Raw genomic sequence first — 25,685 nt, 5'->3', positions numbered from 1 at the left:
TGGTACAACACTTTAGCTGGTAAGTTGTAGATATAATATATCTTATGTGGTCTTAATTATATAAAAAAAAAGAAGATGTAATATGAGTGCCAATGAAACAACTCTTCATCCAAGTCACAATTTGACAATTTAAAGTCAAAGTACGGTGGACGTTTCGTCCCCGAGGGTATCACCAGCCCAGTAGTCAACACTTTGGTGTTGCATGAATATCAATAATGTGGTCATTTTTTATAAATTTCCTGTTAGCAAAACTTTGAATTTTTCGAAAAACGGGATTTTCTTATCCCAGGCATAGGCAACTTTCTATTTGTTTGGCTTTATAAATATTTTGATATGAGCGTCACTTATGAGACAAAATTATAATCCTGGTACCTTTGATAACTATTTCAAGACGTAGTACTGGCTCACTACGAACAGCAAGCTATATAAAGAGCCCTAAAATAACTTGTGTAAAACCGACCTTGCGAGGCCTTTATAGCCAGTCAATGTCATTAAAAAAAAACATAAGTAGTGTAAAACAATTCAAACTGGTAAACCAATGGTTTAATCAATATATTTATAAAAAGAACAAGTGTGGACACAGATGAGTGTGGATAGAATGTTTGGATGTTTGACAGTGTTTTATGATAAATGTAGTTCTATGATTTTCCTATATGTGTTGTTAACTGTGTTGCACGATGACAACCAACCGGAGCATTAGGAGTATTGTTTATTTTATATTTAGTTTAGTTTTTATGTTCAAGACAGGCATGGAAGAGACACTAATTGCATTAGTTACCAAATGATTATGATAGAATATGTTCCACATCTTTGATTTTGGATACATTTTATAGTTAGGAGAGCAACACATAATAGGTTCAATTTTTCGTGATTTTTTTAAATTGGGAGATGCCATCAGAGATATGATATCTGAGAACATGATATAAGGAGCCTGTAATTCAGTGGTTGTCGTTTGTTTATGTGTTACATATTCGTTTTTTCTTTATTTTTTGTACACAAATAAGCCTGTTATTTTTCTACTTTGAATTGTTTCACATTGTCATTTCGAGACCTTTTATAGCCGACTATGCTGCATTAGCTTTGCTCATTGTTGAAGGTTGTGCGGCGACCTGTAATTGTTAATTTCTATGTCATTTTGGTCTGTTGTGGAGAATTGTCTCATTGGCAATCATATCACATCTTTTTTAATATGTATTTGCTAACTATTTGTATGGTTCTATTTATATATACTGAGTGCCAATGAAAACGCAACACTTGGTTTTTCAAAAATAAAATTTATATTAGAAATCATAATCTTTCAAACTGAATTGTTCTTGAAAATTAACAATTCTAACAATAGATCGATATCAAACAAAAATGTTTCATTGTCATCTTTCGGGCGCAATAGATAAACGAAACATCCAATGTCGAATCATCAAATCACAGTCCTAACTAAAAATGTTACAACCCCGTTGTGCAGCGCAATCTCGACAGCGCCGTGGAATTGATCATCCCGGACGTTTAATGTGATCTCGGGGAATGTTATTCCACTTGTCCTGTAAAGCAAACTCAAGCTGACTTTATGATATTGGTGGTGGTTTTCATCGTCTAAACCATGTCAAATCTGATGCAAAATTTGCTCTATCGGACCTAAATCTGGCGAAACGCATGACTTTTGGCCAAGGCTGGTGCCAAACATCTATGTAACCACCACTGATGATTTTTGGTACATAATAAATGATTTTTGGTCTAAAGAATTCGATGTTTACACCAGACAGCCGTTTAGATGTCGACTGTGGTCCTCTTTAACCGTTGAATTTCTGCGCAAATAGTGCTTTACTGAAATTGCTCCATAGGATCTACCGTGCCCACCATTGAACTCACGTGACCTTTGGACATCCATCAGAGTCGATATCAGATATGTTAAAGACCAAATGTATCGGTTTTACTGAGCGTTTCTTGCTTTTTGAACCCCGGGATGTGGCTTATCATTAACGGATCCATTTTTGTTGAATTTGTGGATGATTTGGGTTATTGTATGCTGTGAAAGGCTTCATTGGATCATGCCCGAAACTGCATGTCGCTGGTTGTCAGAAAGTCCTGGCATTTACTCAGATGTTTATTGCAGTTTCCTTACAATAAGGGCGGGAAAATTCATGACATTAGCCAAGCTTTAAATGACAAAATCGTGAAAATGGTGCGCATGTTGAAAAGCGGTGAACTCAGTTTATGTCCGTTCAAAATAACCCTTACTTTGCATTTGTTCCAAAAATCACCCAACCCTAAAGTTGTAGACAATGGTCTTTAAAGTCATTTTCAACCAACTTTACAAAGTTCTAATATAGTATGAAATTCAAAACAGTGTAGCTGTGGCCATTGATTGACACATTAAAATCATTCATTGACTGGGACAATTTAGGTGAACGTTTGTATGTAACGACCAATGCTCACTATGTACTTTTTAATGACACTTAAACTATGGGGTCACCAAAGGTTCTCAACACCTAAATAAAGTAATTCGAAAAATTAATCAGAAATAACACGATATTTTGATTTATATCAATTATATAAATCAAAACACAAAGGTTATTCCTGATTAATTTTTCGAATTATTTTATAATTAAAGGCGTTAAGAAACCTTTGTTGACCCCACAGTTTAAATGTCTATCGTAGGTACGTCATGAACAGTGGTTGTTACAGACAAACGTTCACGTAAATTGTCCCAGTCAATGGATGATTTTGATGGGTCAATCAATGGCCACAGCTACACTGTTTTGAATTTCATACTAAAATAAATAAAAATTATCAGACTTTTTTGAAAAACAAAAGTGTTGCGTTTTCATTGGCACTCAGTATATCTTTGTGGTGGCTTGTCAGTATCATTAGTAAAACACCTTAAAATGTTGAATTGATCCTCAGATTAGAAGACATTTATTGGTTTTTAGTAATGACAATGCCTAACATGATGCTTGGGCCTGATGAGCTAGAAAGTAAGCTTCTGTGCTGTTTTCTATCAATTCTTTGATAATATCTCCTTCAAAGCTGGTGAAAGCAAAACAATTTTGGTCAATGGACAAATAATGTTTGGTTCAAACAGAAAAAAATGCTTTTATCTCCCTGTTACTTACATTGTACATAGAAATGATAATACTTGGAGACATCCTTGTACATGAGAGTTGTCTGTAAAATCTTTATTTCACAACGAATGAATTGCATAACAATGAACTGAGCTCAAAGCAAAGCACTTTAATAATACACTTTGACCGAGAGCTCAATCCAGTGATATACTTTGTACTACAGGTCCTTCATGAACATCGATCAACCAGAACCATATCTCAATAACATGCCATTCTACATGGTTGGATCAGAAGTCCTGAAAAAGACATGATTTTTTTTTTATTGTATTTAAAGTATATATGCATACATGTAGGTTAAAACTTTCACAAATTGGTGGTATAATCATTCAGTGTCTGGCAACTATCAATCGCTTCATGCACAAACTGATATAGGTTAAGCATGAGTGCCCCTCTGTTGGAAATAAAAATATACCTCCACCTAATTTTAGTCAACTGATGAAGAAACATTCAAAACTATAAAATGTTATCAAAGACTTGTCAGTGTCTATATATAGCTAGTCACCATCGCCACTGAATCAGTGATATATGTACACATAAATACATGTAAGACTAAAATTAAAGTACATATATAAGACTAAAACTGACATTCGGTCTTTACCTTCATTCCCCAAGTCGTGTTCAAATCTGATTCATGATAAAATAAAAATTATAACCAATGAAATCAAAGGTAAATTAAGAGCCCCCCCCCCCCCTTGTCTGGAAAAAAAATGGTTGATTATTTAGAGAACCACTGGATCATGATCAGAGTGGTCCCTCTCTTAGGCAGTCAGTGGGCCCCCACTTATGAAAATTTCTGGATTCGCCACTGGAAATATCCCTCTAATAGACTAGCGTTTAAATCCCAGTTTTCTAATATGGTAGCTAGGTGGAACCTAAAACTAAAAAATTTGAAAAAAATATTTTAAATATATTTCAAATGCATGTACATGTGATAATATAAATTCTCCAAATTTCACTGTATTTTCCCTTTTGATGTTTTTCAACTACAGCCAGTTTGGTGTGGGTTGATGTTTGATTGTTGTACATGTTATATATCGACATGAGATTTGTTTATATACATACAACGCAGAGAAATTGTTCTGGTCATATAAAAAAATGTTAAGCGTCTTAATTTTCTTCCAGTCTTAGTACCGCCTACTTAACGTTTTTTTTGGTACAATTTTCAATAAGCACTGTTAAAGTGTGTGAATAACGTATAAATGTTAAGTTTAATAAAAGACACAAAAACTGTATTGCTATCAATTCTAAAATGAGTTTTGAGGGTGGTGTGAAGAAGCAAGCTTATTATAATTGTATATGCCAATCTCTTATTATATTATTTATTGGCAACCCTTATTACCCTCGTGACACAAGTTCTATTTATTTTTCACTTTTAAGAGGAAAATAAATGACTTAGGGTTAGCGCTAAATTTAGGGTAGGTCATCAGGTAACGGTAAACAAACATATACTATTTTTTTGCCTAAGACTAGTCATTTTGCCACTGAGTTTTGAGGGCAGTGTGAAGAAGAAAGCTTATGCAATCTCTTATTATATTATGCAAGTGTATTTCAAAAATTTTGAGGAAAATACAGCACGATTAGAGTTAGTTTAGCATGGGCTTAGTTTATTTATAAACATAATGTAAACTTACCTAAATTTTCACTATTAACTACTGAACAGGATCCGGAACACTAACAATACTATGGTACGAAAATACTTCTAATCTGCAACACCTACTAAGAGACCAAGAAATAAAGAGAAATCAAAAAGTGAAATAAATAAGTTTGATTGCACCTTGAGTGAATAATTCTACATATTCCCAAGAATTCATTTTTTATTGAATCTTGGATTTCTAAATACCTAAATTGAGTGGCTGATTAAACATACACATGTATCAATGAACTTTAATAGATCAGGTTTTCAATGATCTTTCACTATTTTGGTTTCCCTCTTACACCTCAATTGATATCAATAACCCCAAATAAGAGGCCCACAAACCATAAACTGAATACAATTTCATTAAATATCTGGGAATCCACCCCCTTTATAAGTAACGTACCACTCAGAAATATTAATCTTAAATTTATGTAAATGAAAAGTAAGCTCCATAAATAAAATTCAACAATGTGGCTAAAAATTGACCATAGATAGACAAACAATTCACTTACATTCGCATTTGAACTATGTTTTTGTTAATACAAATTAAAAGTAAACGTCATTCAGACAGCTAAGCTAATTTGAGGCGCATTGCAATTCAAATTACAATTGATGGTAGGATGTAAACCTTTTCAAATGTGAATTAAACTAATTCAAATTAGTTAATGTCAATCCAATTCAAATTAGGTGTGAACTCTGTATTATTATCAGGTAGTTTTAAAACTGAAAGATACTTTTAAGGGAAGGGAAAGAAACGGTTGAAACCATGTGTGTTACAAACACTGTTTATTCAAGTCAGAATCCTGGATCTCAAAAGCACTTTCGTAATGTCAAATGAAAACATGAATATGATAGTAATATACAAAACTATTTATTACTAAGTAAACGACATTTATTTTAGTGAAAAATCTGCATTCCAGGTGTAAATTGAGGCAAATAATATCATTGAGTGCATTTTCTTGTCAAGTGACCAGCAGACATTGAAATCTACCTTTTGAATGAAAGGAGAACTCATAAGTTGAAAATGAATGATGTAAATCTAGATTCTAATAATAGCAAAAGGGAGCTCACATTCACAACAGTTAAAGCATTGCTGAGTTAGTGAACAGAGCATTTTTCTCATTAACTTAAATCCACCTATTGGAATGGATAAAACCTGAATTTTAAGACATAAGTTATACAATATCTGATAAAAAGCAGTACTAAGCGTGCATGTTACGCTAGAAACATATTCAAAGAATACAGTTTTATAACTTCTTAATGTCATATCCAATATTTATCAAAACCAGGGGAGATACATGTGTACATGCACCTTACTTCCTATTTTTTTCCGTGGATGTCAATACACCTAATCGCTATTTATTCCATACCGGATAAGTTCTAACATTACACAACTTTTTCATCCAGTTGAAGCTATCTGGGGGCCGTTGAAACAATTCACCATGCACAATACTTTTTAATGAAAACCCTTTTAACTTACCGTAAATACTTAAAACAAAATAATTTTTACTTCAATTTAATTTCGAAAAAAGTGGATCATACTATATTAAAGTTTCTTGATAATCGCTTTCTAAAGTTTTTCCTCCCTCAGCTCTCTACTGAAAAACCTCTATTTTCAGCCGCATGACCCAAACAGGAAGTTTTACATGTGACTGGTTTTGCCAGATTGGACTAAATAGCAATAAGGTGTATTTTCTGGGATTGTTGAAAACTTGCATATTCATCACTATCTGATTTTATGGGTATAACAATCCAGACAGACAAATAGCAATAAGGTGTTTAGGAAAACATGACCTAAAGCCTCCTTCATATAAGTCAAAAACTTGGGAACTCATACTGAATGGTCAAATGTGTTCAATATGAAAATTGCAGTTAAGATGGTAAAATCACAAATCAGCCGTTAACGAAATGGACTGAAAGTATGACTTTTGCGCAAATTTAAAAGGGAAACAGAGGCGGATTTAGAGGGGGGCCTGGCCCCCCCTTTTTGGGAAAAAATTTGGTTGCTTATATAAGGAATCACTGAAGCGTGACTGGAGCGGGCCCCCTCTTAGGTCAGTCAGTGGGCCCCCACATATGAAAATTCCTGGATCCGTCACTGGGAAATGACGGGGAAGGGGCAAATTAACATTCAAGCAGAGCAAATGCTGTTTAAATTAGTATGCGGGTTTTAAATATAGAGTGAAAGTGGAGTCATCTTTTTAAACTTAAGTTAAATATAACTTATGTAGACTTACCTTCTAATTCAATAAAAAAAAAAACACACACGACTCAGAACTATGTCTAATTCACTTGGACTACCTATGCAAACCTAAAAACAAAAAGAAATATATCATAAAATAGTGATTGAAAAATTCACAACACTTTGAAAGGATAATCCAGACACGTGTTACACGGGGAGCATGTTTGTTTACAAATAATAATGTCACGTGATCGCGCACTGACCTCGCATGTTGCATCGCCCTTACAATTCACCAATACATATTTTCATGCAAACATGCAACGTGAATGTGATTGGTTATCAAATAATACAAAAATAAATGCATGAACCGTTGAAGAAAAAATTATTTCATCAAATAGATGGATTTTCACTTTCGACACGAATAGGTCGAGTTGACATTTCTGTCATCGGAGATAGTATTGAGATAAATGGGATAAAACGGACCGTCAAAAAGGTCTAGAGAAGCACATCAGTAGAACCTTAACATGAATAAGTAATACTTACAAAAAATTCTCTAATTGATAAACTATATGACTAAAATTTCACGAAAATAACAATAAATAATTTTGTTCTTCGTGATGAAACTGCTTAAATTGGCGCGAAAAAATATTCTTACTCCTACTGCTTCACGTAAAAAAAAATGTATAGAATTGAATTCGACTACAGTTCAGCATAAAAAAACGTGAATATGCAAAAGTCTGATAATATGTTAATGAAAAAGTGTGTATAAATTTTCGTAAACGAAGTTACCTGTATACTTCACCAAGAACTACATTTGAGCGCAAAGATCGTATGTGTGATTCGGCTTATGTAACAATCGTCAATCGGAACTACTCGGCTATTCACTTCGTGCAACCAGAAAGGCCGAGTAGTTCCGATTGGTAACAAAGTACAACATGATTAATGGAATTTTTTGCGTTGCTATTAAATCATTGAAACCACGTGATTGAGGCCATCTATTTTTATTGCGGGTTCCACATATCTAAATCGGAATTATAGAAAAAATGGAATTTTGTGAGCAGAATCAAAACAGAAATGATGAACACTGCAACATTTCCATCAAAATAAAAATAGGATGGAGGATCTGTGTATTCACATTATTTGTAAAACTCTCCTTCTTCCTGTGAAGCGTGTGCTTTACATCGAGGCTTATTATGCTAAGCATCGACGCCACAGTACTTCAACCAATCAGACAATGTTTATTTGGGGCATTCTATCTAATTTTACTCAGATTTTGGAATATTTTAATCGAAATTATAGAAAAATGGAACATTGTTAGTACATATAAAATAGAAAAAGATGAATACTTTTAGCTGGAGATAATTTGGATGGGGGTTCTGTGTATTCACATTATTTGCACAACTCTCCTTACTGATGCCATATTTTGGAATTTCCGTGACCTAAATGGTTCGCGAAAATTAATATTTTTATATATAGTATAGTAAATAGAAACAGGAAATACGTATGGACCATACACACTATCGACAACCACTGAACAACAGGTTCCTTACTAAACGCATTTCTATCGTCATTAAAAAATATCAATCAATGATTCAATGTATGTACCAAGTCAGGAATATGACAGTTGTTATCTATTAGTTTGATGTGTTTGAGCTTTTGATTTTGCCATTTGATAAGGAACTTTACATATTGGATTTTCCTCGGAGTTCAGTATTTCTGTGATTTTACTTTGTACCATTATTCACCTTGTAGAGACTTGCGCTCCCTCTTGTGCTCAGTCGACAATGACACTGTCGTTAATTGTGAGGGGTTAACCTCTTTGGAGACTTTTTGTGACATCGGAATGATCTGGGATTTTTCAAGTGCATTTACAGATTTGTGAAAACGAACAAATACAACATTCTCACCGAAAACAATTATCTATCGTTTTTATTGTTGTTCAGCAATTTTAAAACATTTATTTGGCTAATAATTAAAATCAGATATAAAAAAAAATTACAAAATATTTAACCTTCAAGTTGGTAATAAAATACTTCTATTTAATTTACCATAACATTTTTTTTTTTTTTCATATTTTAGAAAAGCATAGAGCATAGTTTTACTCGTTTACATTACTAAATACTTGTTTACTATCGAATTTTACAAACCAGCAATTAGCAATTTTAGTTAAACTGTAAAAAATTAATTTAGCTTTTTCAGAAAACAAAAGATGCAACTTTTAAACAAAGATAAATCTTGTTGTTTTTACACTCTTTTGTGTTTAGATTCTACGATGCTTTTATGGATTCCTTTCAGCTTTCAATTTCTACATTTCTATGCCGAGTTTATTATTGAATGATATATCGTTCATAACCGTATAAACTGTTTTTTTTTCACATGTTTATTTCTGTGAAGTGTGTTTATTTACTATTTCATAGGATTTAAAAAAAATGCAAATATGTGTAACTCAATAACTTAAATTTATTTTTAAGCTGACAACTCAAAGGTTTTTTCCCTGTTATTTGTAACTTCATAAAGACAATCAAAACATTGTTGTATGATGGAAAATGAAACCGTTTTACAGCAGCTAGTAAGTACACATTCTCGTTTTCCTTTAAATAAAATTGACTCCTCGTGATTCTTATTCTTTTCAGTTTCTGTTTCAAGATGGTTTTACTCGAGATCTACATATGTTTTTCTATTAAAGAGGAACAACGGAACTTCCTAGTTTTTGTATTTATACGTTATTTATTGTATCTTACTATCGGATGTACATATAAACTGTGTTTTTTTTTTAGCTTAACTTTGCGATTATTCAGTCATGATTTGTATTTTGTGTCCTAAATATTTCATCAGCCGTGTTTTCTTGGTTTCATTCCTGTTTTTTACCATATCTGCTAATGAATATGCGCAAATGACAATTGCTGGTTTTTACAACTCAGCACCCAGTTCTTGTATGCTTTAAAGGATACTTTTTTTTTTATAATATCAGTTTTAACAATATGAAGTAGTAATAACAGTCAGTTTGCACCCCTGTATGCTAATAAAATTGAGAATGGAAATGGGGAATGTGTCAAAGAGACAACAACCCGACCATAGAAAAAACAACATCAGAAGGTCACCAACAGGTCTTCAATGTAGCGAGAAATTCCCGCACCCGGAGGCGTCCTACAGCTGGCCCCTGAACAAATATATACTAGTTCAGTGATAATGAACGCCATACTAAACTCCAAATTGTACACAAGAAACTAAGATAAAAATAATACAAGACTGACAAAGACCAGAGGCTCCTGACTTGGGACAGGCGCAAAAATGCGGCGGGGTTAAACATGTTTATGAGATCTCAACCCTCCCCCTATACCTCTAGCCAGTGTAGAAAAGTAAACGCATAACAATACGCACATTAAAATTCAGTTCAAGAGAAGTCCGAGTCTGATGTCAGAAGATGTGACTAAAGAAATGAACAAAATGACAATAATACAACATAAGTTGACTTAAACGACTTTTGCAGTTATAATAAAATCAATTTGGTATTTATATGTTCTCAAACGATATTTGCTTTTGGCTTTCCAAACTGTTGCTCATTAGTAAGCCCTAGGAGATTATAAAAAAAAACAAATTTGTATCCTCGTTTTTCATAATTTGTGTTTTATTTCAGAATATTGGAAGGCAACCTCTACACTTTGCAGCATCAATCGGAAACACAGACACAATAGCAAATCTTGTTGGACGTGGTGCTGATGTTAATTGTACTGATGAGGTAAACATTTATGTTACTACTGGTCAAAGGAAAGTTTTCAATACTGATAAAATAGTGAGGTTTCGTTGCTACATATTGCAAATTTCTTAGTGGCTCATTCAGCCAATACAAAAAACTGATATACCCTGATTTAACCTAAGGATAAGCAATAACTAATGTACCTACTTTAAAATTCATGATTTTTTTTAAATCAATAATTGTATGTAGGTGGTACGATGTACTGCATAGTTTTGCCTTTGTCAAGACACTTTAAATTGAAGAATATGGGGTCAACTATTTTTGATGGAGCTCAACACCTACAATTTGTAAGAAAGTCTTAGACACATGTTTTTATTATTTATTGTTGGCTTTGAACTAGCTGTCAAAACCGTCTGTAGTCTCAGATCTGTACTTTTGTCTTTTTTTACTGTTAGGGACGATGGATGGATATATACCCTGCCACGTGCTTTCCGTGCTTTTGTTTCGGTTTTATTCTTTGTAACAATCAGATGAGTTAAGCTTTTTCAACTGATTTTTATAGAATTTTCGTATGTTGTGCTTTTACAAAACTGTACCGGGTTAGGGGATAGTTTTGCGCGCACAAACAATTTTACCCCGCCATATTATGTATGTGACTGTCACAAGTCATGAGCCTGTAGTTCGGTGGTTGTCGTTGGTGCATGTCTGTAATATTTGTTATTCGTAAATTGTTTCTTTTTTTTTTTTTTATAAATTAGACCTTTATAGTTTTATCAATTGAACTGTTTCATATATTTCATGTCGGTGACGTGCCGACTACTAGTACATGGTACGAGTTTTCTCATTTTGGAAAGCCATACTGTTGCCTATAATTGCTTACGTCCAGTTTATTTGAAATTTGGTGGATAGTTCTCTTATTGGCAATCATAATGCATCTCCTTATTTTTTATATAAATATGCATAATGCATCTACATAGGTCATCTTAATCTCAATAATATTAAGCCATAGTTAAACGGTCATATCATACTTAATGAGAAAATTGTAAATTCACGTGATCTAAAATGTATCAATTAAATTATGCATGAAAAAAATGGTGGTTTAAACCTGGTTTTATTGATAATTAAACCTACCGCTAACAGGGCAATGTTAAAAATACCGCTAAAATGGTACCACTGCGTGCTAGAAACACGGTACAAACATACAAAAGAACACCCAGGACAGATACATAAATTGATAATAGTATAGTTCATTACAATATGTAAACCACAGAATAACAATGAACATCTCCCAAGAATTTGCCAACGAGACAACTTAGAATTTTATCAACAATAGGTCACATAACGACCTTCAACACTGAGCAAAATTCATACCACATAGCTAGCTAAAGTGCCCTGAAATAACAATGGTGAAACAGGCACATAACTCATCAGCTCGATACACAGCCAAAGTAAAAACAAATCGCAAAAAAACACAAAGTATAAATCTCAGAGTAGTAGTAGTTACTGATAACTTATTAAAAGACAATAACAACTAATAACAACTAATAATGTTATACTTGGTCTATCAATATCTAAATCTTATATGTAGATAAAAGTATGGTTTTAAATTCGTCATTTCAGCATTTAAATGATTATAAAGAAACTTCATTTACTGCTAATTTTTTTAAACTATTATATCAAGTACATTACATTATTGTGAATTATTTGTAATTTAGAATGGAGACGCGCCGCTTCATTTAGCCGTGTCACGTGGACATGATCATGTTGCTGCATTGTTGATAGCTCTTGGTGCAAATTTAGAGGCTGAAAATAAGGTAAGATATAATCTATTTTATTCCAATTTGAGAAATATGTACGCTCCGTGGAAAACAAGTAAAAAGAAAGATATATTAAGTGTATAACATTACTTTTATGAATAGTCTTAGATGTTTTTGATGGTTTGTTGTTCCATTACATTCTGATAAAAAAAATACATTTTGGTAAATCGTCTGTCGTTACATTAATAAATGAAAAGAATATATGAAAGAATCATGATATCCCGAGATTTTGCTTGGGTTTTACAGTAGAATAAATCACCCGGATTTGTTTTCTTCTCTCAATCGATTTAAAATTATGACTTTTGAACATTGGTATACTACTGTTGCTTGTATTTACTATGTGTGTTCATCATAGGTAGTATTACAATATTAATTATACCAATCTTGTCAACTCGTCTGATTTCATTTTGTTTTATTCAGGAAGATCTTGATTTATGAAAAAAATCGAAATTGATATTTCATGTTTTCTGCTACTTTTAGTCCATAAAGTAATTTGACAAATTAATTTTGTATCTTGGGTATCTGTAATATTTGTTATTTTATGAAAAATATTAATGATGCATACGAGATCTAGAATGGCAAGATGATATATTTTTTGAGGTACTAAGAAAAATACTCTCATTATGACAATAAATATAGTATTAATTTCGTTTTCTCGGTTTCAATATGTGAAGGTACAATAATTTAAAGTATTAAGCGTTTCAAATGCGTCTGCATTGTTATACCAATTAACATTTTCAATTCCCAGTATTCATAATTTCTATGTTTATTAACAGGAAGGCTATAAAGCATTATACATAGCTGTGATGGATAAAAGTCCTCGTACGGTGGAAATATTACTCAGATTTGGTATCGATCCGTGTGTAGTAAATTGGGTAACTCTTCTTTTGAACTTAATTAAATGATATTTTTTTAAGCCAAAAGTTTTGGTACAATGTAATCTCGTGTCAATTTTTTCTTCGTTATTTTACGGTTCTATATATGGTTTATCCTTCAGTGTTATTTCAAGTATTGGCCCCCTTTTCAAATTTTATAAGTTAAAAGGTAAAATCACAAAAATACTGAACTTTGAGGAAAATTCGAAACGGAAAGTCCGTAATCAATGACAAAATCAAATGACAAAACACATCAAACGAATATACAACAAATGTCATTTTCCTGACAAATGTAGAAAATGTTGGATTGAACCTGGTTTTATAGCGCTAAACCTCTCACTTGTACGACATTCGCATCGATTTCCATTATATTGACAACGATGCGTGAAAAAATGGCCTTCCGCTGTCGTAGATTAATTGATACAATGTGACCGCCTGATCTGAAATTTTATCGATTGTGTCTTATTCCCGATTGTGACATTCGCATGGCAAGTGGTAAATACATAGCAAGAGACACATCCGGTCTCGGTTCATTTGGTGTTCACGTCGTTACCTCGGTTTTCAACTGTTGCCTTGATTTGTGTCTTATTGGGAATTTGCAAGATTTGAACATTGATAAACTACTCTCGCCTGAATTCAAGGTATTTCACGTGTCATAGAGTAAAAGTTATATCGTGTCATAGAGTAAAAGTTATATCGTGTCATAGAGTAAAAGTTATATCGTGTCATAGAGTAAAAGTTATATTTCTTTTTACGTTTACAAACTTACAAAAATGCACTGTTTAAAAAACGATATTTGCAATTTTATATAGCTGCTGACTTTTGCAATATTTATATTGAAATTGCACTTTTAGGATTGGGCTACCAACAGTAATGGCTCCAAAGAGCATCAGATATTAGAGGCCTTTGACAGACAGTGTCAGCTTATTCCTGGGTTCAGAAATGGGTATTTATAGAACTTGTCTTTATATTGAAAACACCCTCAAAATTGAGTTATGAAGATGTGCAGTAAAGCAAGCATAGTTCAATCAATTAATCGAAATCATCTAAAATCCTTTTTTTTTCTTCTTTCTTATAATTTTGTGTAATGTCTTTGTATGAAAAGTTGATTTTTTAATGTAATAAAATGTTGAATTATTATAAACACTAATGTTATTTAATCTCCAAGCAGAGATATCTGTTGTCGTGTTTTACATCGCTATTTGGACTTCGCTTTTGATTTGGAATTCCAACTGGTTAGATTCGAAAATTGCTGGTTATTCTTGTTTGGCGTACAAAATTGTAAGGCTGGTATCTTTAGAGAGATATTTATTTTCTTTTCTTCTCTATAGAGCATTTTTTTTAATATTTTAAAAATCTATATTTGTTTTCCGAGAAACCTCTTTTGTACAATTTTAAATTGCAGGTTTGTCAGCAAGGCAATAGTTTCTATTCAACCTAAGCAGGCGTGCAACTGTAAATCTGTGCAAGTTGAAATTGACACCACAAAGATCAGTAGACCATTTGTTCTTCAGCTGTATAAAATGCAACTTGAATTCGCCAATATCCAATATCATCTACAAACTTCTGAACAATATTTTAGTGACGTATATGAATTAAGAGCATGGGACTGTAAAGAAAAAGAAATACAGCTAAAAGTTCAAGTAAATAGTCTAATGAGACCCAATAGACAACTGAAATTTGTGTCTTTAGAAAACTGTTATGGACGTATAGATGAGTCAGATAACACGTTCGTGAATACAGATGAGTTTCAGGTAATTTGCACTGCTTACTCGAATACAAAATTAAAATACGTTATATTTTCCAGGGAACCGACATTCTAACACAGACACCTGCGTATTTCCTACTGTTTGTAATATTATTGAATTCTAAACGAAATGTCAAGCGGTTACCTCTATTAAGCTGGGGTCACACATTCACGATTTTTACTGCCGTCCTTGACAGGACCATTCCCGATTAAAATTTATCAAAAGTCTGATCAAGATCCTATGAATCGTGGATGTAAATTCAAACTTTAAAAATTTAATCACGACAACAATCAGATATTGTTCAGGAAGCGCCGATATTCAACCGTTTCCAAGCGAATTTATCCCGATAATCCCGTTCTAAATCCGCTTCTAATCCGATTTTTATCTTTCGCCAGGTAAAATTCGACCGAGTCTGTCACGACTGCGTCCCGATTCTACCGAATGTAATCCGACAGAGATCAGATAGTGACAAGACAGTGAACCGACGCTGACGGAAGTTATCTGTTCGAACAAATTTCTCCAGATCATTCCCGTTCCACAGGACACCGTCCCGAATACACAGAACATTGTTAGGAATTCGATCCGATACAGCAGAATCTGTCACGACATAGGCACGATTGTAATACGACTAGACAAAATCGGCTGAGTTTCCCCGAATGTTACGGGACGCACCTAACTGTCGGGGTGCTTTGCCGAACTATTCGGACCCTTCCCGACCAGTAGGAATCTGTTACGAACTTAAACGACTGCGTTCAGACAATAATAGGACATTCCAGATAATTGAGGATACTAATCCGACTTTTTCACTTTTCGTGTCGTATCGCTGTCTGATCTCAAACGGGAGTAATAATCGGCAATGTGTGAACCCCGCATTACGTGTTGACAACGTCGTCTACTAAAACGTATCACATCAAGCACCACAATACTTACTCAGACACTAGCGGATGTCCTACTGTTAATAGACTACGGTTTATTGCTAAGCTGACTATATTGCGTTTGTGCGCGCTATGAATTCGTGTACATTAACTTTGTATCGAGATTTAGATTGTAAGATATATATCAGTGCGACTGCAACCAAACTATAACCATTGTATTTTGTGCACTTTTAAAACATTTGTTTTTAAACTAAACGATAACCAGAAATCAAAATGCGGTGTCAAAAATAGATATGTGTATCAACCTGAAGAAATAATCAAAATGTGGACAAGCTTAATTAATTCAAATACCAGTATACATTTTAAAAGTGGTGTGGTACAATATATTGTGCCTTTTTCTTTCTCTTTTCAGACAACTGTGTCGCTCATTCTGAAAATACAAGAAGGCGTTTACAACAAATTTGTATTAGTATCGGAAGAGAAGATTGAAAAAATAAAAATTTTGAATTCAGATACAACATTCCAACCAAACGTTATGCCTGGTGCAAAAGTATATATACCAACGAATGCATTACGACAGGACACAGTCGTCTCATTTAAAGTACGTTTATATTATAAAAAGCTGTATTTGTTTGGTCATCGATATTACAATATTGTTTTCATAAGAAATCCGTTGACAGTTTTAAGACACGATGTGACGAAGAGTATTAAAACATTTTAAATTGCAAAGGTGTAAATTATTTTGGTTTTCATATGTGATTTTTTTTTTCTCATTGGTTACAGTGCTTTGTGTGTGTGAGTTCTCCGTGTACTTGTTTGCATAAAATTTTAACAATCATGGCCTCTTACCACTAAAAAGATTGTGCAGGTAGGTCAGTTTTTCTGTGTAATTTTATCACAAAGATTGGTTTCTATTGGGGATGAGTAGTTAAATTGTCAAGACTTATGGAGATTATGGTTGGCTTTGTTGTGTTTTTTAACAAGAGTGTTTGGGTTGTTTTTTCTTATTAATTTATTTTAAATTTTTGAGATTTTACGTTAAACAAAAAACCAAAAGAGAAGCGTCTTCTTGGAAGTGGTATGGATTTTTATGACCGTGATGAGTCTGTTCTGAAGTGGCATGAGTTTTTATGACGGTGAAGAGTCGGCTCGGAATTGACATGACCTTTATTGACTGTGTCGAGTCTTTCTGAATTCGTTTTGCTTTTCTCGGATTGTGAAATTTTATTTTAAGATTAATGGTACAACCAAGTAGTTTTACTAGTACTATTTATTTCATTTACCGTGTAGTTATTCGTCTTTCATCGACATCTCGTCTCGACTATTTGTCAATGGACGTAAGGCAACAAATAATCAGTCGACATGAGTTTATGATTGTCATCTATTTTTAGTTTCTTGTTTTGGTGCTTTTGTTTATTTTAGCATGCACTGTTTAGTGATAAAAAAATCAAAGATGGAGAGTTGAGGTGCCTTAAGTTAACAGTTTCAAAAAACTTATATATCATATTTTTGTATATCGATTTTTTTGTTATCATTCGTGCTATTTGTGTAACTTTCATATATTTTAAAAATCACTGAATGTTTTATCCCATGTCTGTCTCTGTTTTAGAAACTGCATATTTGTTATCGAATGACCGTATGATAATTTTTTAATGTATTTTATATTTGTTTTTTTTTTCAGGTAATAAATACAACAGAATTGAGCGATGAAGTTTTAGGAGGAAGAATATTCAGTGACATTTTAGTTATCAATACATTTCAAAATATTCAGCTGCAGAAAGATGTAACAATAACCCTTCCTCTCCATTCGAAAACTGAATGTGATGATTTAGTTGTACTAGCTTCAAACAAGGTTCGTCCAGAATGTGTGGCTGACTGGTGGCAGTTAATCGAGCCTACTGATATCCCCAGTACAGGCTTTGTGTCTTTTAATACTGATAGATACCCATTGTAAGTGATTGAACACTGATGTCTTTCATAACATTTTTTTCTGGTTTTAATAACCTTTTAAGGGTTTTATGAACTCCCAAGATAAATCAACCTAATTAAGTAATTGCAGAGTTTCTTTTCAGTTGACCCTATAGGTCTGTATTGTATGTAAGTTATTATTTATAAGTAGAGGCAATAAAAAAGGGACGAAAGATACCGGAGGGAAAGGTCAAACTCATAGATCGAAAATAAACTGACAACGCCATGGCCAAAAATAAAAAGACAAACAGACAAATATAAGTACAGAAGACACAACATAGAAGTTTTCCTATGTTTAATAATTGCAGATCATTTAATGTATACAAACAAAGAAAATATTTCAGAATAGGAAAAATTTATTGACAAAAATACCGAACTCAAATTGAAATTCAAAAAGAGTGAAGTCCATAAACTCTGATAAATACAAACGCTCGTCTCTATCAACCAACGAATCAAATGGAGAATTCTGACTTGGCACAGAGAAAACAAAATGTTGTTTAGTTAATAACTAAACAAGTATGCATCAACCAAATAACTTAGCAATATCTGTTTGCATAGCAATAGGCACATAGCTGCACATTTCCGTATACGAGATGACTGATTAATTGTATAACTCACTGAATATATCAGTAACATCACACATAACGCTGGACTGTTTTTTTAGGTATACAGATTTAATGTTGAACCATAATGACATCTTTAACTTTAAACTTGGCATTTCTCATGTCCAGCTTGATATTTTTCATATCTCAATTTTAAAAAAAAAGTTCAAAATTCAAATTTCTTAGTTCCAACTTGATAGTGGGAAATGCAAACTTAGAACACAGAAATGTTTGAGATAACAAATTTTGGACAGAGTTTTAACAACATACTGTCCCTGCAAATATCGTAGATATCAGTTCCTATAGAAGAAAAGCCAAATCCTCCTATAGATGCGACAACTGTTGTTTGCACAGTGCTCGTATCTAACCAAATTGTGTCTTTCTTAAGGCTTCCCAAAAACATAATCCGTTAAATACAACGTACATTTAAATAAGCTGCAACTAGTTTGAAACTTCCATAGTACTATAAAGCGATTCTACACTCCTTTTTAAAATTTTTATCTTCTAAACAAAAGTGCACTCAATCCACTATTTTCTACATAAGAAAATGCCTGTATTAAGTCAGGAATTTGACACATTTGTTACCAAATTCAAATTCAAGTTCAAAGTTTTATTGCCATATAAACTTTACAGTTTGTGACATAATATAACAACAACAAAAACAAATAAAGACAATAACTAAGTAACTCAATATATATACACAAATTCAGGTAAATATTAAAGGGTCCCCTGTCCTCAGTTCCATTGACTTTTTTTTATAAAGGATCCTAGTTTATTCACTTGTGTTGGTGTTGATGGGTTAAGTATATATATAACTTTGTCATTGTCAGTGAGATTAGCAAATGAATTACTTTCTCTGTTAATGCAATCAAAATATGTTAATCTAATATTTGAATTATGAGAACAATTTATTAAGAAATGTTTCTCATCATCTTGTACTTTGCTTTTTTTGCAAAGTCTCTCTTCGCGAGGAATTTTAAAATGCCTCCCTTTTTCAATTAATAATGAATGGTCACTGATTCTAAGTTTTGTAATTAATTTTCTAAATTCAAAGTTTGGGTTAGAGAGGTAAGGTTTGATCAATAGATTTGGCTCAAGTGCTTTATAAAAATTTAATTTACTTTTATCATCAATAGATGTTAACTTATTTATCAACAGGTTGTTGTAGTATGAGTTTATTTGGGGTTTAATATAGCTTTTAATATTTTTTAATTGTTTTAAATTATCACAGGTTTTTAGTCTATCTATACTAGTATCAATGTTAGATTCAGAAAGAATATCTTTTGCTACCTATTCGCTTGATGGGTTTAATCTTTTTATTTTGCCATATGATCAGGGAGTTTCCGTTTAGAATTTTCCTCAGAGTTCAGTATTTTTGGGATTTTACTTTTTTCACTAATCATATATTATAGATTTGCAGTTGTATCTAGAGCCTCACTGTCATCAGAATCTAGCTTCTCAGATATTCACGAGACACTATGTAATGTATTGGAATATAAAAGAAAAATAGTAATAATGATTTTAACAAAGGAGGTACCAGAGACTGGTGGAGACCTGTACATTGTTGTGCATTGTGTTTTACGTGAAAAAGCGAATAACACACAAACGTTGTGGGAAGAAAAGGGGTATACACTTCTAGGGGTTTCGGATCAATTACTCTTTGTGATGAACACTAAATTCCAGGTAGATTTAAATTATTTATTTATAGTCAAAACAGTGTCAACATAGAATACAGTTCTACTAGACCCAAGATAATCGGGTTTTTTCCGGTAATATGTTTTGTAACGAAAGTTACAGGGTATATATCTCCCAATTGATACGATATTCCCGTGCTTGCATTTCCTATCATGATTTTCTTGATAGAGGGTTGCTGCTCACAAGGAAGCTATTAAACCAAGAGTTCCAAATGGTGAAGTTGAAATCATCCCTTGAGTTCGTAAATTTTACGGACGCCATCATGAGTTGGTTGACCGTTATGGAATAACCGTTTCACAAATGATATCGGATATGTTCCTTACTTCGTAACTACAATCCCCTTCCCTTTCATGAATGTGACCTACCGAATAAGACTATTTACCGGATTTGTTATCACATAAGCAACATGACGGGTGCCACATGTGGAGCAGGATATTCTTACCCTTCCGGAGCACCTGAGATCACCCCTAGTTTTTGGTGGCGTTCGTGTTGTTTATTCTTTATTTTTCTATGTTATGTCATGTGTACTATTGTTTGTCTGTTTGTCTTTCTCATTTTTAGCCATGGCGTTGTCAGTTTATTTTAGATTTATGAGTTTGGCTGTCCCTTTGGTATCTTTCGTCCCTCTTTTACAGTTGCTGCACAAAAAAAATGTTATGCACATGAAATTAAAAGAAAATATACCACCAAAAGCAACATAAGCAGCATGTACATGAAGGCAACAAATCCTCAAATTCTTTTGTAGAATATTAAATGTCTGTTAACATTATATTAAAGTCAGCATCAAAAACGTTACAACTAGATGTATAACTCCTTGCAATTTAAATTATATAGCAACGGTAGTTTACCTGTTTTCAAATCTCTTATCTTCGTTAAGAAGATATAAATTAAGATGAAAAAAAAAGAATTGCACGAACTAAACAGAAGCAAGAATGTTGTATCAACAGGATCAGCGTCTCTTACTTTATAGATAGAAGAAGATGTGTTTGAGTGCCAATGAGACAACTCTCCATCCAAGTCACAATTTATAAAAGTAAACCATTATAGGTCAAGGTACGGTCTTACTATGTATGTGTCACACGCTTTTAAGTAAGTTGATGAGTATACTGACATCATATAATGCAAGAGTTTTTCTGCAGATTCAGAGAATCTTTAGTTCTTATTTCATAAACAAATACACAAATATTAACAAAAATGCCAAACTTCAAGATAAATTCAAAAAAAGGAAGAAGTCCATAAAACATCATAAAATCAAACGCTAGACTATAGCAACCAATCGAACGACTGGAAAGCAACTCTCACACTCCTGGCTGGATACAGGTATATGACGATATGACGAAGAATATGAGTAGCTTATATCTGTTTGGATTTTTTGGATCCTCAATGCTCTTCAACTTTGTACTTGTTTGGCTTTATAAATATTTCGATATAAGCGTCACTGGTGAGTCTTATGTAGAGGAAACGCGCGTCTGGCGTACTGAATTATAATCCTTGTACCTTTGATAACTATTTATACCTAGCTAAATCTCTCTTTTGTGTGACAGTTGCTTGTATTTCAATCATATTGACAAACTTGGGTTAGCAACCCAACAGACATAATTGGTTAATGTGACAATACATGGTAAATTGAAATACTTTAATGTTTTACTAGAAGTTAAAACAATATTATATAGACTGAACATTTGTTTCATTTCAGATTTCATTATCAGGTAACATTGTTGAAATATTCCATACGAAAAATATGGAATTACTATTTCAACTATGTAAAGAAAATTACAGAATATTTAATGTAACAATCGCAAATAAAGAATGTAAACCCGGGGGTAATATAAAGGTGCTTCTCGCCACAGCTAGAAAAAATGTTGGAGATGTTAATGAAGAAGACGCTTCTTGTATTTCCTGTGGTAGTAACAGTCCAAAAACAAAAAGGATGGATGAATTCACCTCAGTGTTGTCCTGTCGTTTGTCCTTCAATACAGAAGCTTTGGAGGTCAAGGAACAAACAAACATTGACAGTATTTATATATTAACGAATATATTAAAACTATTATTACTATTCAATGTTTCTTTTGTAAATTTTTTCAGTGTGTAAAACGGTTGACAGAAGCACTTACACTATATTGTGTCTACATTCAATGCTTTTGCAACCCAATTATTTACAAAAATAGTATTTCAATTATTAGTATTTTAATTACATTGTATATGTGTATGTTATTACCATGAACTTACTGGATTCGAACTAATACATTCGTTTGTTTATTCTATGCTATGTTTTAAGTTGTCACTGAAAGCACCTGCAGTCATATTTGTCGCATTTTATACGAAAATAAAATAAAACTAGCAAATTAGAAGAAAGAATTCGTATGAAACGTATATGTTATGTTATTATATAATATCTAATCCCTCATTGGATAACCGATATATATGTTACACAAAGTACGCTTTCTACGCTAACGCTAAATGTTAACGTCTTTCATTTGAACAAACGGCGTCCTAAAAGTATGTGTTAAGCTGGCAAATAGTCGTTCCATAAGTAAATTTTATCGGTAATTAAACTCATGGGGCTGGAACACTCACAATGGCATGTTTTTGTTTCAGCGTCAAGTCAAAAGGCAAAGCTAAGAAAAATGTAAGTTCTTAATAATAGCGGAGGTTGAAACTGTCAAATAGGGTAAGAGATGCCAAACATTAAATAAAGTACAAATATGAATCACAGAAAAAAGTATAGAAATCCGGAGGTAAAACGACGCTGATGAGCGGAAAAAAGTTTTAAAAAAACACGTATTTGTTTAAGAATAGCAAACTAAATTCCGATAAAATCTATGTTATTGATTAATATCAAGCTGTTTAATAGTTTTGGTTTTTGCATGCACAGAAGTGGTTCCAATGTGTATTGGGCAAGAAATTTAACGAGAAGAAAAGTCTACAATCTCATAAACCGTGTATTTGAATGGAAACTACACCTTTAGTAACTGTGTTTTGCTGGGTGTTCTGTTTAGTGTGGATCTATTCGAAAAAGACGTGAGTGGTACCGAAGCAAAATGAAAAATATTGCAAACTAAGACTACTGGTGCCTTCCGTAATCATAAAAATACAAACACTTACTACTTCTTATCGCGTATGTGGCTCGTTGTGTGTCATGTCATCTTGAATCAAAACGCGATAGTTCGTACGGGTTTCGATATTTTCAATTTTGAATATAGACAATGATTTAGCATTGTTTATGTCAACCATAGTAGTTCTGGTATATTTCTGCAATAAATAACGAATTTGAATTTGTTTTTTATAGCTTCGATGGATTCAGATTGGTTTATAACAGACCAAGAAACAAAATAGTACCCATGGTCTGACCTTTGGTAAAAAGAAGCACTTTCTTGATACATTGTTAATACTTATACTCGTCTTGTCGACCATTGCGTGTCCACTGTCGCATGCAAGTTATCATTTGTCGAAATGGTAGCATTTATTACATGGATAGAGACAGGCGGTAGACATCGGGAGTTCTCTTATAATATCAAAGTGTTTTGTATAATTCAATGAAATTATTCATTGATTGCTGATCTTTTAAATCTATTCATTACTTTTCTAGTCTCATTGTGATTTAAATCTTGACTTATTGTATACACAATTACATCATGTTGTCATTAAATATTTTTTATATCTAGCATTTATTTTGCTGAATCGTGAAAAACGGCCGCCCACTCCCTCCCTTCTGAATTATTAAACGCTATCATTTTGTATTATTTATATTATCATGCAGTGCATATAAAATATACTTTATGTGACGCATTGACTTATAACCCATGATTAATTTTACTATATGTGCAGGGATTTGTTGGTGTATTTAAAAAGAGTAAAAGTAAACTAGAGGCTCTAAAGAGCCTGTGTCGCTCACCTTGGTATATGTGAATATTAAACAAAGGAAGCAGATGGATTCATGACAAAATTGTGTTTAGGTGATGGTGATGTGTTTGTACATCTTACTTTACTGAACATTCTTGCTCCTTACAATTATCTCTATCTATAATGATCTTGGCCCAGTAGTTTCAGTGGAAAATGTTGGTAAAAATTTACAAATTTTATGAAAATTGTAAAAAATTGACTATAAAGGACAATAACTCCTTAGGGGGTCAACTGACCATTTTTGTCATGTTTGACTTATCTTTAGGTCTTACTTTGCTGTACATTATTGCTGTTTACAGTTTATCTCTATCTATAATAATATTCAAGATAATAACAAAAAACGTCAAAATTTTCTTAAAATTACCAATTATGGGGCAGCAACCCAACAACCGGTTGTCGGATCCATCTGAAAATTTCAGGGCAGATAGATCTTGACATGATAAACAATTTCACTCCGTCAGATTTGCTCTCAATGCTTTGATTTTTGAGCCAAAAACTGCATTTTACCCCTATGTCCTATATTTAGCCGTGGCAGCCATCTTGGTTGGATGGCCGGGTCACCGGACACCTTTTTTAAACTACATACCCCAAAGATGATTGAGGCCAAGTTTGGATTAATTTAGCCCAGTAGTTTCAGAGGAGAAGATTTTTGTAAAAGATCACTAAGATTTACGAAAAATGGTTAAAAATTGACTATAAAGGGCAATAACTCCTTAAGCGGTCAACTGACCATTTCGGTCATGTTGACTTATTTGTAAATCTTACTTTGCTGAACATTATTGCTGTTTACAGTTTATCTCTATCTATAATAATATTCAAGATAATAACCAAAAACAGCAAAATTTCCATAAAATTACCAATTCAGGGGCAACAACCCATCAACGGGTTGTCCGATTCATCTGAAAATTTCTGGGCAGATAGATCTTGACCTGATAAACAATTTTACCCCATGTCAGATTTGCTCTAAATGCTTTGATTTTTGAGTTATAAGCCAAAAACTGCATTTTACCCCTATGTCCTATATTTAGCCGTGGCAGCCATCTTGGTTGGATGGCCGGGTCACCGGACACATTTTTTAAACTACATACCCCAAAGATGATTGTGGCCAAGTTTGGATTAATTTAGCCCCATAGTTTCAGAGAAGAAGATTTTTGTAAAAGATTACTAAGATTTACGAAAAATGGTTAAAAATTTACTATAAAGGGCAATAACTCCTGAAGGGGTCAACTGACCATTTCGGTCATGTTGACTTATTTGTAAATCTTACTTTGCTGAACATTATTGCTGTTCACAGTTTATCTCTATCTATAATAATATTCAAGATAATAACCAAAAACAGCAAAATTTCCATAAAATTACCAATTCAGGGGCAGCAACCCATCAACGGGTTGTCCGATTCATCTGAAAATTTCTGGGCAGATAGATCTTGACCTGATAAACAATTTTACCCCATGTCAGATTTGCTCTAAATGCTTTGGTTTTTGAGTTATAAGCCAAAAACTGCATTTTACCCCTATGTTCTATTTTTAGCCATGGCGGCCATCTTGGTTGGTTGGCGGGGTCACCGGACA

General features: G+C 33.1%; 1 protein-coding gene across 1 annotated transcript; it reads left to right on the top strand.

The window, feature by feature from the left end:
* The first annotated feature begins 9,398 nt into the window (after window positions 1-9,398).
* On the top strand, window positions 9,399-23,764 carry LOC139516478 (uncharacterized). The gene is made up of 12 exons (XM_071306619.1): window positions 9,399-9,503; window positions 10,572-10,673; window positions 12,347-12,445; window positions 13,225-13,323; window positions 14,178-14,269; window positions 14,729-15,077; window positions 16,359-16,547; window positions 17,628-17,896; window positions 19,929-20,199; window positions 21,908-22,226; window positions 22,810-22,840; window positions 23,501-23,764. Exons 1-12 carry the CDS (start codon window positions 9,471-9,473, stop codon window positions 23,559-23,561), a joined length of 1,914 nt encoding a protein of 637 aa, XP_071162720.1. The 5' UTR covers window positions 9,399-9,470; the 3' UTR covers window positions 23,562-23,764.
* The last annotated feature ends 1,921 nt before the right edge of the window (window positions 23,765-25,685 follow it).

Source organism: Mytilus edulis, chromosome 3 (assembly GCF_963676685.1).
Source record: "Mytilus edulis chromosome 3, xbMytEdul2.2, whole genome shotgun sequence".
In the NCBI taxonomy this organism is placed as follows: Eukaryota; Metazoa; Mollusca; class Bivalvia; order Mytilida; family Mytilidae; genus Mytilus; species Mytilus edulis.
Note: the sequence above shows the minus strand (reverse complement) of the source record. Positions and strands in the feature narration are given on the sequence as shown.